The sequence below is a fragment of the Dipodomys spectabilis genome, unplaced genomic scaffold (assembly GCF_019054845.1).
Source record: "Dipodomys spectabilis isolate Male_0828 unplaced genomic scaffold, ASM1905484v1 ptg000050l, whole genome shotgun sequence".
In the NCBI taxonomy this organism is placed as follows: domain Eukaryota; kingdom Metazoa; phylum Chordata; class Mammalia; order Rodentia; family Heteromyidae; genus Dipodomys; species Dipodomys spectabilis.
The window spans coordinates 7,173,418-7,188,710 of record NW_024870727.1 but is presented as its reverse complement, the minus strand read 5'-3'; the positions used below and the strand labels follow the sequence as shown (position 1 = coordinate 7,188,710).

Below are 15,293 nucleotides of genomic sequence, written 5' to 3'. Positions count from 1 at the left end.
TTGAAAACAGTTAATATAAGATTATTGAGAATTCTGTATATACTCTAGAGTCTTCCTGCTCAGTGTTGTTGCCTCTACTCACATTTGTCCAGTGGACAAATTTGTCTGTTGGAGTTGAATTTATGAACTGAATTTCTCCTTTTAACTAAATTTGAGTTCAGAAAGTTCTTGTTGATGTCATTATTTGAAAACTGTTAAGGGTATTTATACCATTGAAATTGCGGAATTGACTCTTTCATCTGTAAACGTTCTGAAACTTAGATGCACTGTTCTACCAATGAAAACAATGTCCAAATAGAAGCGGGGTGTAAGTATAAATGCCATATCAGATTTCAGGATTAAAAAAAAGAAGGTAAATGTCTCATCCAGGATTTTCATATTGATTATTAATGCATGCTGAAATGTATTTCTCTTGGGAAGCATGTTCTAGAGCTTTATGAAAACTTCTAGTTTTTAAAAGTCAAGTTTTGAAACATATTTTATTGTAATGCTAGTCTTCTAATCCAATCATTTTGATCACTATGGGAAAGCAAATCAGATTTAGTGTTTTTCCAGCCAGGACCATAACTACTGGCTCTGAAACTCCTCCTCTTTCTGAGATGGAAAGCCCCCATCAGTACCAGCTCCAGAACACAAAGTTATAGGCAGTGGATTCATGGGAAGAGAGTAGGACAGCATAGATGAGTGTGGAATACAACCAAACTGCTCAGACCCTCCCCACCCCCATTGTCTCCAAGTTCATGGGTCCCTAAATCTGGAACTGACCTTCAGCTTCCTCCCAAGTCCTGCCTGATGTCCTATGGCTTCTGGTTTGGAATAAGAAGCAATGACTGGACTGGGACATGTGCTCTATCATGTGTTGATACTAGATTTTGTCCAAGCCCGAGAACTTTCATCTTTCAGAGTAGACATCTTTCTCTGGGAGGATTCAAATCCTAGGAGTTTAAACACAGCCATCCGGTACTTCTTGGACATGATGTTGTACAGAATGGGGTTGATGGCAGCACTGAGGTAGAAGAGGACGAATGACACCAGGTTGCAGTATTGGCTGATCTGAGCAATTTCTAGGGAGCCAGGCTCGAAGGACTTAGAAAACAAGTATCTCCCCACGTGGAAGGGAAGCCAGCAGAGGATGAAAGCAAACACCACTACAGCTGTGAAGGACAATGGGAGAAAGATGGTCAGGTCAAGAAACATCACAGCAAATCATGTTCTATCTTTAACACTTAGCTTTCTTTAGAGAATGTGTAGTGTGGTCACCGGGAAACACTGCTCTGCTCTTGACATAAAGAAATGTTATGTTTCTGACCTTTCCCATTCCTACACTCTAACCAAGATGGAGACTGAACCCACAGTTCAGCAATTTTTACTGAGCTGCTCAGCCATTTCTATTTTTGATTTTGTGATTTGAGTTAACATAATGACCACACTCATCAGCCAATTCCTTCCCCCAAATCAACCATTTTATATGTATCAGGCCTGTATGAATGAGTCAGGATGATTGTACTCAGCCATCACTGGTAATCAGATACCTGTGGTGCTTTTAAAGAAAGCAGATTGGAAGGAGATACACATGCAGACATAGAGAAAGAAAAATAGATGATAGATGCATGAATGGATGGATGGATGGATGGATGGACACATGGATGATGTATAGATAGATATAAATCAATAATGACTAATATAAACTATATATAAACTATTTAAACTATTATTACATGTGATAAAATAACATATACCATCCACTTTGATTTGCTCAAGTAAGATTTTTTTTCAATAATTCTACATTTTTCAAATTGTGTTTAAAAAATTCAGAAACTATGAGGGAATGGAAGGGGTTGAGAGCGATGAGAATGAATGATGGAAGATGTAAACTGACTCATAAACTGACATGTTGGATTAAAACCCTTTGTACAACTACTTAAAGATAATTTCATGAATTGGGGAGAGAAAAACGGAAGACAGAGGGAAAAGGATCTATGAGTGCTTGTCCCCATTCAGTGATCCTCTTCAGAACTGTCAAGGAAGATGAAAATTAACATGGTAGTAACATTAATTCCCAAGGAAGAAACAAAACAATATGCAGGAGGCTGGTTTTGAAAATTTGAGTAAAATTAATTAATGTTTTGCTTGGATTAAGAACACATTTTTATAACTTCCCCGAAACCAAGCACCTAAGGTAGTGAGTTCATACATTAACTATGCAGCATCCTGGAGTTGTGGCACTGCACCCAGGGCTCCTTGTGGGGGCCACTGAGGGGGTGTAAGTCCCGCAGGTGCCACAAAGTCTCCTTTCCTCTAAGGGGACACTTGTCTAATCTCCTAGCAAATGCTGCTCACAGTCACAGATAATGACCTAAGCAAACCAAAGGAGACCTGAGCACCAATCAGTCACTAACTTTTTTTTTTTAAACAACACTGCCATAGACACAGCAGGGAAATAAACAGTCAATGAAATAATCTGAAAAAATCTCCAGGACATGGAAAAAAAAAAACCCCTCCAAATGTAGAAAGAAAAATAAAAGATCCCCTATAGAATCAAACAAATTGGTCATGGTTTGGGTGATTTTGCCCCTGAATACTTCTTCAATCATTATGTACCTTGGATATTCTGCCATTTCTCTTTGAAACAGGAGCTCCAATGTCACCTTTCACACAACACAAACACAGTAGACTTTTATGAATGATCTCGGTTTTGAAGTAACTTTCTGGACTAATGTGAAACTCATTTTAGGGAAATAGAAAAGTGAGACTGATTCCCATGAAGGAGAGAAAGAAGGTATAGCAAGAAAAGAGATACAAAGAGATGGAAGAGACCAAAAGAATCAAGACAATGACAAGTGAGAGAGGGGGAGACAGAGACAGACAGACAGACAGACATAGAGAAAGAAAAATAGATGACTGAGATAGATGATAGATAGATAGATAGATAGATAGATAGATAGATAGATAGATAGATAGATAGATAGATAGATAGATAGATAGATAGATAGATAGATGGATAGATACTGGATATATACAGAAAGAAGTCCAGAGACATCAGAGAGGCAATAACTAGAGGAAGGAGATGGCTCGGTAGATAATGGATGATTGATGATTACATACATGATAGACAAATAAGATAAATGGATAGATACATATATGCATACATACATCATGCATACGTATAAATATAATAGAGACAGAGACATTGGAAGACATGCGATAACAAAGTAAGAGAGGAAGGAGAGAGAGAGAGAGACATGGACACACACAGAAATCGAGATGCATACAGAGAGCCAGAGAGCAGGAGAAGAGAGAGACTCCAAGCAGGGGCAGAGGGGAGGACAGGAGAGCCAGGCTGGCGACAGCGGCGCGCGATCCCGATCCCGTGGCGCGCGGAGACTTACCGAGCATCTTTACCGTCTGCTTGTGGTTCTGGTCCCTGAGGGAGGCCCCGGCGGCTGCCTCGCCCCGGCGCCGCCGCCACAGCTTCCTGCCAATGAGGCTGTAGAGGACCGTGAGGCAGAAGACGGGCAGGAAGAAAAAGACGCTGGACACCCACACCATGACGGTGAGCAGCCCCGAGCGCACGGCGAACTCGGTGGCGCGGCACTCGTTGGTGTCCCGCGGGTCGGTGCCGTTCTCGTGCTCCACGCCGACCAGCACAAAGATGGGCCCGGCGCTGCAGAAAGCCACAGCCCAGATCACCAGGATGACCAACTTCACCCGGCCCTTGGTGACCACCACCTTGGCGCGCAAGGGGAAGCAGATGGCGAAGTAGCGCTCGACGCTGAGCGCCGTGATGGTGAGCACCGTGGCGTAGGTGCAGCTCTCGCTGACGAACTGGAAGAGTTTGCAGAGCAGGTCGCCAAAGTTCCAGGGCCGGTACTGCCACAGGCGGACCAAGTCCAGCGGCATGCACAGGAAGATGAGCAGATCAGAGAAGGCCATGCTGGATAGGTAGAGGTTGGTGGTCGTGCGTAGCTCCCGGAAGCGCGACACCACCAGCATGGTGAGCAGGTTGCCCGCGATGCCTACCGCGAACAGGGCCACGCAGGTGGCCGTGACGCCCGCAAGCAGCGGCGCGGGGAACAGGGGCAGCAGCAGCTGCTCCGTCAGAGACTCGTTGCCCAGGGCTGCGTCCCAGTCCGGATCTGCCACGGTGAGGTTGGGCTCCAGCTCCTCGGCGGGGGTCGCGTTCCACATGTTGCCTGGTGGCCTTCGCTGATGGGAGATCGCGACGGTGCGGGTCCCCGGGCGAGTCCGCTCAGGCGCAGAGAGTGCGAGGAACGAGCGCCCGGGCGCAGTGAGGATGCTTGGAGAGGAAAGAGAGAGGTGGGGGGGGGGGGGACGGGCTGGAGCCAGGGGAGAAGGTGAGACCTGAGAGGCGGCCAGAGAGCTAGGGGGAAGAAGGGGAAGACGGGGGCAGGGGGGCGGGGGCGCTGCGTCGCTCTGGCACCGCTGCTTCCCTCTAACCTCTTGCACAAACTCCTGGTCTCCGAGCCCAGCCTCCCCGCGGCACCCACACGCCTACCTGTCAGCGGAGCAGCTGCGCCGGCCCGGCCAGGAGCGCGCGATCTCCACCCAGCTGCGTCTCACACTCGCTGCCCAGAGCCAGAGAGCGGGACCGGAGCGCGGGGCTGGAGCGCGGTGTAGGAGCGGGAGTTCTCTCCTGATCCTTGTGCGCGCTAGGGGAGCCCGGAAGGACTGCTCATTCCTGTAGTAGGGGTGGACACCCTGGTGAAAGAGTCGGGGGCGGGGGGGGGGGGGAGAATCTTGGTTGGGGGAAAAGGTGAACGTGCCTGGCTTGATTGAGAAAGGGGTGGGGTTAGGAAAAGAAGGCGCTGGTGCCAGGATCCTGGCTATTAGAGGAGACAGAGGCACACCTGGAGAGAGCCTCACAAAGACCCAGAACGCCATCGTGTTCACCAGGAGAAATAAGTTGAGAAATGAGAACCGTTTGAGCAAGCTCACTCACGGAGTGGTTAGCATAAAAGAGAATTCGAACTGAATTCCGTGACTCACGCCAGTAATCCTAGCTACGCAGGAGGCTGAAATTTGAGGACAAAGGTTCGAGGCCAACCAGGGCAGGGAAGTTTGTGAGACTCTTATCTTCAATTAACCACCAAAAAGCAGGTAGTAGAACTGTGGTTCAAGTGGTTGAGTATTATCCGAGAGGGAGAGGAGAGGGAAGAGAGAGAGCGAGCAAGCGAGCGAGCGAGCGAGCGAGAGAGAGAGAGAGAGAGAGAGAGAGAGAGAGAGAGAGAGAGAGAGAGAGAGAGAGAGAGAGAGAGATTTGGGTTACTCAGCGAGCTTGGGCATTCAAGAATCAAGAGGCAAGATGAGTGAATAATGCCACCTCAAAATTCAGCTCCCTAACTAGGGTGGAGGGGAGATTGCTTTTGCTCGGTGCAAACCAGGAGCAGGACAGAGGAAGGACAGCGTCGTGGGTAAGATGAGGAGTGGCGGGGGAGCAGAGGCCGGCACACACTGGAGTGCGCAGTGTTTTGATGCCTGATCAGGAGCCATGGACCCTTGGGTAAGGCTTTCAGCCTTGGAGCTTGGCTTATTAGGGTGTGTGAGTGAGCTCGGTGTTGGGGTCAGGGGCATCAGTAAAGGAAATGAAGGCTGCTAGGCCGTCACCGCGATGAATGGATGGAGACGCCCCTGCGTGACGGGCAGATCCCCTGAGCGCAGCCTGGGCACCTGCTGCCCAGGATTACAATTGGCATCCAGGAGGGGAGACTGCCTGGCCAGAGAACTCCCTTCCCCTCCCCTATCCTCTCCTCCTCCTCCCCCCCACAACCCCAAGCCCTTAGAAGCCTCTTGTGGCAGCTATCCAGGGAAGGTGTTCAGCACCCTGGCCAGCGCCCAGCCCATTGGCCAGTGAGCCGCCTGCAAGAGCCATTGTCATCCTTGGCCATTCAAAGCCTCAGCCCTGCTGCAATTTATTTTTTTTAAGGTTTATTTATAACCAAGCAGGGTGCTGTTGACTCACACCTGTAATCCTAGCTACTCCGGAGGTTGAGATCTGAGGAGTGTGGTTGGAAACTCGGGCTGAAAAGTCCTTGGGATTCTTATCCCCACTTAGCAGCAAAAAGCAGGAAGGGGAGGTATGGTTCAAGTGGTAGAGCACCAACCTGGAGAGAAAAAGCCAAATGAAAGCACAAGCGTACTTGAAATGGATTTTAAGCCCAAGATCAGCACCACCCACAAAGTTCACTTGTAACTACTATTTAAAAAAATATGGCAACTATATGAAACCATGAATTACTAACTTGATTTTTTTTGAAAAAGCAATACTTTGACTTTCCTACTCCCAGCTCTACATTGTGTGTGTGTGTGTGTGTGTGTGTGTGTGTGTGTGTGTGTGTGTGTGTCACTGTGAGTGTGTGGACAAGAATATAAAATAGACTGAGAAAAATAAAAATGCTGTAAGAAGTTATTGTCTAAGAAAAAGAATCAGGAAAGTATTGTTAGACATATTTCTAGTCTGTTTTATGGCTAACAGGAGCGGGGAGAGCAAAAAAAAAAAAAAACAATGAGCCCCCCAAAATACTATAGTAAAATTTGTCATGTTGTCACAGCCAGTTATTTAATTGTACCTGGGTATTTTCTACAAAACAGACAATCCTATGCTGTGGGATTACAAAAGAAGCAGAAGATTCTATGACATAGATCAGTTCATTATGTCATTGTTATAAAATATGAAAAAGCCCTGTTTCTCCATGTAATAAAAGCATGAAAAGCACTAACAACAAAATAGGTGAAACCCAGATAGGCTCTGTGTTGATAAGCTTGTCTGGAGAGAAAAGTATAGTTAAAGAAGCAAGTATGGGAGAGTATTCCTAGGTGAATTTTTAGAGGTGGGTACACACACCAGAGTAGAATCAAGAGAATTATGAACTACTTTAATGTTGGCAAGTTTTAGGAAAGGCTTCTCGGTAGAAGGGGCATCTGAGCTGAATCTTAAAGAATTTGAGTTCTGTCTGGAAAAACAAATTCATTCACCTATTCAAAAGGCCCACAGCACTTGGGGGGGGGGGGTGGGAGAAGCCAATATATCTTGTCCTATGAGTGCTGTAAAGATTATTGTTATGGACTTAAGGATTCTTGTATAGCCCATCAATACTGACCAATGTCTGATTTTCTTTTGATCCTGAAATTGTCCCTTTTTTTGCCCAATGGTATCCCTTTCAAGCTGGCTCCAGAGTACTTTTGACATGGCGCAAATGTTGAGAACTTCCTTGCTTTGTGGCCCAATGTGATGTGTGGGGCTCATTTTGTAAATGTTCTACTCTAGACCTGAGAAAAGCCATGTACTTGAAAAATACATGGGGAGAGGGGGGATTTGGGGGACTAAATTTGAGTAGTAGGAGGGAATGATTGCATAGCCAGAGTGTGTGTGTGTGTGTTGTTGTTGTTGTTGTTTTTGCTTTGAAGTTGTGAGATGATGATGATGATGATGTAATAGTAAATCAGAGACATCCACAGTCTATTTTGATCAGGTGATCAAAAGTAATGCCATTATGCTACCAGTTGGATAATATTCCAGGGGAAATGGGAACTCTTTTTTTTTTTTTTTTATTCCTAATGCTCTTTCCCTTTCCTGGGCATTCTCTATCAGAGCATGTGGTCCTTTAACTCTTTCTGAAGAGTAACAATCTCTTTCTTTTTTTAAAATTTTTTATTGTAAAGATACTATACAGAGGGTTATAGTTACATGAGCAAGGTAATGAGTACACTTCCTATTGAGCATTGTTACCTCCTCCATTGTTTTCCCCCTACTAACCCTTCCCTCCCTACCTTCCCCGAGGTTCTTTTTTTTTTTTTAATTGTGATTAAGTGATTACACAATTTCCCAAATTTCACAGTATTGTGGAATAATGATGCTTATTTAAAGTCACAAGTTCATTCTAACTTTCCTGGAGCAAATTGTCTATCACCATCTATAACATATAATGGTGTACACATATACACCATACATGTGATCAGCAGCATGGGGATATTTAGTAGTGGTTTGACCAGATGAGTGGGAGTTCTTTGTTTCTTAAGTCCTGTTAATTTTGTCGTATCACCTGACATTTTGGATTTAGCATCCACTTATCAGGGAGACCATGTACCGTTTGTCTCTTTGCTCTTGGCTTACCTCGCTCAACATGATTCCTTCTAGCTCCATCCATTTCCCTGCAAATGCCACTACTTTGTCATTTCTAATGGCTGCATAATATTCCATTGTGTATAGATACCACAATTTTTGGATCCATTCATCTGTGGTGGGGCATCTGGGTTGTTTCCATATCCTAGCTATTGTGAACAGTGCTGCAATAAACATGGAGGTGCATGTGTCCTTGTATATTGGTTCCTGTCTTTAGCTTTCTAAGGACCCTCCAGACTGCTTTCCAAAGTGGTTGTATAAGTGTACATTCCCACCAGCAGTGTAATAGGGTTCCTCTTTCTCCACATCCCCTCCAGCATTTGTCGTTGGCTGACATTCTGACTGGGGTAAGGTGGTATCTCAGGGTTGTCTTTACTTGCATTTCCTTCACCACCAGGGATGATGAACGGGAATGGGAACTCTTAACCTAATGATAAGGAAACACCTCACAAACTGAAACAGGAGAGCACTTTATTTAAAAATTCCTTTAAAACTAACAATGTTTTAGTTTCTTTTTTTTGTTTGATTGTTTTGTTTATCTGTCTTTTTGGTGGTACAGTAGGCACAAAAATGGAGAAACAAAGGGTAAGCAAATGCATCAGTGGTACTATACAACTTGTGCATGGGGATGGAGGGGGGGCTGGGAGAGAACAAGGGAAGAAGTGAACTGTACTTATTATCTGGTTTATGAGATGCTAACCCCTCTAGACATCACCTTAATAAGAATTTTTTAATCCTCTAAAACTTCAGTGTTATATGAGACAAAGTAATACTGAAGTTTACCATCTTCTCTGTGTCAGGAACATACAAACATACAGGAGGGAAGATGGCTGCACCAACCACCACCGGAAATGTTCCAGACTAGAGGAAATCAAGGAGAGACAGTTAAACATCATTCCTTGTCCCAGAATGGATCCCAGCTGTTGCCATTGACACCCATAGATAGGGAATAATAAAGTAGGTAGAAATGTTGGATCGATGTTTTCTGAAATCAATAACTGTATGAAAAGAATGTCTATTCTTAGAAATACACATTCAACCATAATTCATGCAACTTGCTCTCAATTGTTTTGGAAAACATTGTGTATATGTTACATGTGTACCCAAATGGACAGAATAAATGATAAATCTTATCTATGGGAGAAAATGTTAATGAGATGAATATGGGAGGAAGGTAAAATAATTTTCCTTTCATTATTCTCGCAACTTTTCTGTAGCTTGACGTTATTTCAAGAAGTCACATGTTTATGTACGTGCTTCCAGCTCAGTTCTCATTTACTTAACTTATTTGACTTGGGGTTCAAGCTGAACATCTTGACTTCTAGCCATAATTACAGAATTATTAATAAATACAATTATTTAGGTATATAGCAATCATATAATTATTTATCTTGTAAACCACTAAATTATTTCAAATGAATACATCAAGTTTGTCATTAATAAAGTTGATATATCAAGATTGAAATTTTTTCGAGTTCTCCTTGGTTCTTACAATATGTCCCACTTGTACAAGTAAGTACTGTGCTTTAAAACTCTGCTAATGCTTTTCTATGGATAATTATGTTATGATTGGTGTGTATGTGTGTGTGTGTGTGTGTGTGTGTGTGTGTGTGTGTGTGTGATACTGGGAATGGAACCCAGGGCCTTATGCTTTCTAGGTAAGTGCTCTATCACTTAAGCTACATTCCCAGCCCATGTTACCACTTTTATATATGGTTCCTTTCTCTCAAGGACCTTGAACTTTAGTAACTATTTTTAAATTTAATTTTACTTTTGAATATATGATATCTACATTATTTGACAGAACTTTAAAACGAAGCAGGATTCTAAACTAAAAACTGTACGTCAAGTATGTTCATGAAAATGTTTCTCTATTTTCATACTCCCTAATAGATAAAAATTAAAGAATTGTAGGGGAGTAGAAAGGGGTAAACGGGACAAAATAAAGGATGGGATAACAGTGTTTAAAAATAAATGAACTCAAAATGTACTCATTACTTTACTTACGTAATTGTAATACCACCCCCTGCTCATCATCTTTTCAATAAAGATTAACAAATAGAAAATAAATAAAATAAAATAAATGAAAAAATAAAAATAACAAAAGAATTTTAACTTCTTAGTAAAATTTCAGAATACAAAGGCAATATTACAGAACAGTAGCATCTTATTGAAAAATAAACCTAAAAAACAACATCACTCACAATGTCTACAGAATTAAACATTTAGGTATAAATATAACCAATGAAGTGGCTGGTATTGGTGTTGCACACCTGTAACCCCAGCTACTTTGGAAGCAGAAGCAGAAGGATCTTCAGTGAGTCCAACCCCAGAAAAATGTATTGAGACTTTTGACCCCCAAAGAAAAGTAAAGCCCAAAGCACTGGAGCATAGCTTAAGGTGTACAGTACTTGCCTAGCATATGCAAGGCCTTGGATCCAATCCTCAGTACCAACCAAAAAAGTAAATAAATAAACATTCTCTCTCTCCCCCCCACCCCCGCAACATTACCAAGAAAGTAAAAGATTTGTGCAATGAAAATGATGCAATGGTGACCAATTTTAAAGGCTGCACAGAAAAGAATTGAAAGTATGGCAGATGTCCCTTGCTCATGGATTAGAAACATAATCTAGTTACAATGTCCCTTCTGCCCAAAGCAGCCTATGAATACAATGTAATCAAAATCAAAGTACCAGTGTCATTCTTAATGGAAATAAAACATAGTTTAAAATTCATATGGAGCCAGAGGACAACCTCAATAGTTATATCAGTCCTAAGGAAAGCACACAGACACAGACACAGACACACACACACACACACAGACACACAGACACACACAGACACACACACACACACACACACACACACACACACACACACACACACTCCATACCTGATTTCAGAATCTACTATATAGTACAGGGGCTGGGCTATCATTCAGCGATAGAGTGCTGAGCGAGATCTTGGATTTGATTCCCAGCACTGCAAGATAAAAGCAAAAGTAAAAACAAACAGAATTCTACAAAGTTATAGAAACCCAAAGAGCATTTTGTTGGCATAACAACGGACAGGTAGGTGGATGGAAGAATCCATTCATCAAGACAGAATCACTGGAGATACTATTCTGTACACATGCAGCCAACTTAGTTGTCTTAACAAAAGTAAAAAATAAAAATCTTTACAGGAAAGAACATGAAGGGTGCTGGCAAAACTGCATATTCACATGCAACAAAGCAAAAATAGATCCCAACAACTTCTGCACACAAAAATCAGCTCAATGGATTAAATATCTAAATACAGACCCGAAAGAGAACATAGAGGAAACACTTTAAGACATCAATGTAGGCAAAGATGTTTTAAAAATAGGATTCACAAAGCACAGGCAACATGAAAATGTCTGAGTCTATCCATAGTCTACATAAAAGGTAGTATACTCAGCCCTCCATATCTGTGGGTTCCATATTGGATGATCCAACCAATTATGGATGAAATATAATTGAAAATATATTACATCTGTACTGAACATGTACTGAACATTTTCCTTGTTATTGTTCCCCAAGCAATATAGAATAGCAACTTTCTTTTCTTTTCTTTTCTTTTTGTGGTGGTAGGCCTGAACTCTGGGCCTGGGCGCTGTCCCTCAGCTCTTCAGCTCAAGGCTAGCACTCCACCACTAGAGCCACAGCATCACTTCCAACTTTTTCTGCTTATGTGGTGCTGAGGAATAGAAGCCAGGGCCTCATGCATGCAAAGCAAGCACTCTACCACTGAGCCACCTTCCCAGCCCAAATAGCAACTATTTAAATAGCAGTTGCATTATATTGAGTACTATAAGTAATCTAGAGATAATTTAAAGTATATGGGGAAATATGCAAATTCACACTGATTATGTAAACTCAGACTAATTTACATAACAGTCTTGAGAAGCTGCAGATTTGGTACCAATGGGAGATCCTGCAAGGTTCTGGAACTAGTTCTCCATGATTATCAAGAAGGAAGGTATGCTGGGCTGGGAAGGTTGCTCTGCGGTAGAGTGCTTGCCTTGCATGCATGAGGCCCTGGGTTTGATTCCTCAGTACCACATAAGCAGAAAAAGCCGGAAGTGGCACTGTGGCTCCAGTGGTAGAGTGCTGGCCTTGAGCTGAAGAGCTGAGGGATAGCACCCAGACCCAGAGTTCAGGCAGGAGGGGGAGGAGGAGGAGGAGGAAGAGGGGGAGGGGGAGGGGGAGGGGGCATGCCAGAAGAAGGCATGCCGTATCCAATATCTTTTTTTTTTTGGGGGGGGGGGTCCGGTCATGGGGCCTGAACTCTGGGCTTGGGCGCTGTCCCTCAGCTCTTCAGCTCAAGGCTAGCGCTCTACCACTTGAGCCACAGTGCCACTTCCAGCTTTTTTTTTTCTTATGTGGTGCTGAGGAATGGAACCCAGGGCCTCTGGCATGCAAGGCATACGTTCAACCACTGAGCCACCTTCCCAGCCCCTTATCCAATATCTTTTACTTTTTTTTTTTGGTTGGCCATGGGGCTTGAACTCTGGCCTGGGCGCTGTCCCTCAGCTCTTCAGCTCAAGGCGAGCGCTCTACCACTTGAGCTACAGCGCCACTTCCTACTTTCTCCTTTAACCTTACCTTATCTGCTAGGATTCTCTTGCATCAATGCTATTTTTTAAAGTATTTTTAAAAATCTTTTGCTGATACTGGGCTTGAACTCGGGTCTGGGTACTGCACTGTTCCTTAGCTTTTTTTTTGCTCAAGGATGGTGTTCTGTCACTTTAGCCACAGCTTAGTTATGGTTTTTGGTGGCTAACTGGAGGTAAGAATCTCATGGACTTTCCTACTCTGCCTGGCTTTGAATTAAGCTCCTCAGATCTCAGCCTTGTGGCATCTAGGATTATAGGTATGAGCAACCAGCACCTAGCTAGCAATGGTATTTTTCAAATGGTTCTATTAGACTCCATCTACGGAAACTTTCATGGTTTCTTTCTTTTTTTGGGGGGGGGAGGTGTCGGTCGTGGAGCCTGAACTCTGGGCCTGGGCACTGTCCCTCAGCTCTTCAGCTCAAGGCTAGCACTTTATCACTTGAGCCACAGTGCTACTTCTGGCTTTTTCTGCTTATGTGGTGCTGAGGAATCGAACCCAGGGCCTCATGCATGCAAGGCAAACAACTCTACCACTGAACCACCTTCCCAGCGCTCATGGTTTCGATTATAGAGATATATCTTAGTTTCATTTAGTCATTATTGATTGGTAAATATTAGTGTGTTTCAATCATCTTTTGTCATGAATAATACTGCATATAACATTTACACAAGTACTAGTATAATAAAATAACATAAAATAAAGTAGGAGTTTAATAGAAGAAATGGAACTGGGAGTATACAAGTCATTGAAAGTGTGGGGAGACAAGGTGAAGGGTGGAGTCTGAGTTCTGTAAATGCATACAGAATTTCAGTGTAGAATAACAGGCATAGCACTATAGTATGTTCTTCGAAGAGAAATAGTTGGCTCAGAAGATGAAAGTGGAGTATCTGAAAGTATATTATTCTACACATTTTCTCTGCATGAGGTTGAATCCTTGTGTATCTCCACTAGCAATCGATGGTAACACCTGTGTTTCTTCAACCTCTTGCAAAACAAGGTGGTCCCTCTATAGCTAAGATATGGAACCAACCCAAATGCCCCTCAGTAGATGAATGGATCAAGAAAATGTGGTATATATACACAATGGAATTCTATGCCTCCATCAGAAAGAATGACATTGCCCCATTTGTTAGGAAATGGAAAGGCTTGGAAAATTTTATATTGAGTGAAGTAAGCCAGGTCCAAAGAAACATAGGTCCCATGGTTTCCCTTATTTGCAATATCTAGTATATGTCTGAGTCAAGCAGAAAAGGTCAGATAAGGTGATGTTAGGGAAATGAATCCTAAGATATGTATTTAAATGTTTTTTTTTCTTTCATGCAATTGTTTCGAACACATTTATAATATTATTTCTTTGTTGCTTTGTATGTCCCTCCCCCACAGTATAACCCCTGTTTTCACTGTATTTGATGTCGGTATAATTTGTGGAGGGGAAGGGGAAAAACAAATCGTTTAAATAGGGATACAAGTGGACCCATTGCAACAATGAGATGTGCAAGTCATTATGTTGAAAATAACTTTACAACTTTGGTGCAGGGGGTGGGGAGGGTGCTGGGAGGATTGGGGGGGGGTGGGGGGAGGATGGGAAGGGATGGGATGGGGAAACAAAGGAGGAGGCTACAATGCTTGATAAGAAAAGTACTCATTATCTTGCCCATGTAATTGTAGCCTCTTTGTACAGTATTTTCACAATAAAAAAAATAATAATCATGAAAAAAACCAAAAAAAAACAAGGTGGTCCCTGTTGAATTTTTGGCCATTTACTTTATGAGAAATTATGTCTTTGTATTTTAATTCATTATTTTATTTTATTTTACTTTATTTTGTGTGCTGGTCCTAAGGCTTGAACTCGGGGCCTGGGCAGTATTCCTGAGCTTTTTTTTTTTTTTCTCACAGCTAGTGCTCTGCTAATTGAGCCACTTCTGGCTTTTTGGTAGTTAGTTGGGCACAAGAGACTCAGAATTTCCCATCTACGTTGGCTTCAAACCACAATCCTTGGATCTCATCCTTCTGAGTAGCTAGGATTACAGACATGAGCCATCAGAGCCCAGCCCAATTTTGTTTTGATCTTGAATGGTTATTCATTTGTTTCAATGTCAATTGTTGACAAATTAGTTTTCCTGTAATAACTAGAGGTAGATTTTTCTCATACATCAAATTTCTATGTTTCAGAATCCAGACTCAATACTTAAGCTACACATATTGTTTCTGCAGACTTTTTTTTTTGGCATGTAGTAAATTGTATTCTGCCATGTGCTATTTCTTCTATTAAGTAGCTATTGGATTTTTATATTATTCTTTAACTTCCTGTATTAAGTCTGTATCAAGTCCAGGATTTCACACATAAATCAAGAAATCTTTAAAAAATATATATATAGGAACAAATTTATAGTTTTATTTTACTTTTAAATTAAATCACAATGCTGGCTGTCCAGAAGTGATATCAAGAATTCATATTTCCTTTGTCTTCATTCACCAGCATCCACTCGGTGTGACTTCCAATATCAAGATTGCTT

At 42.5% G+C, this 15,293-nt stretch overlaps 1 protein-coding gene across 1 annotated transcript; it reads right to left on the bottom strand.

Moving 5' to 3' along the window:
* Positions 1-822: 822 nt before the first annotated feature.
* On the bottom strand, positions 823-4,191 carry Ghsr (growth hormone secretagogue receptor). The gene is made up of 2 exons (XM_042678913.1): positions 3,390-4,191; positions 823-1,154 (listed from the first exon to the last, which is right to left on the bottom strand). The coding sequence occupies exons 1-2, from the start codon at positions 4,186-4,188 to the stop codon at positions 853-855; spliced, it is 1,101 nt and encodes a 366-aa protein (XP_042534847.1). The 5' UTR covers positions 4,189-4,191; the 3' UTR covers positions 823-852.
* Positions 4,192-15,293: the final 11,102 nt, after the last annotated feature.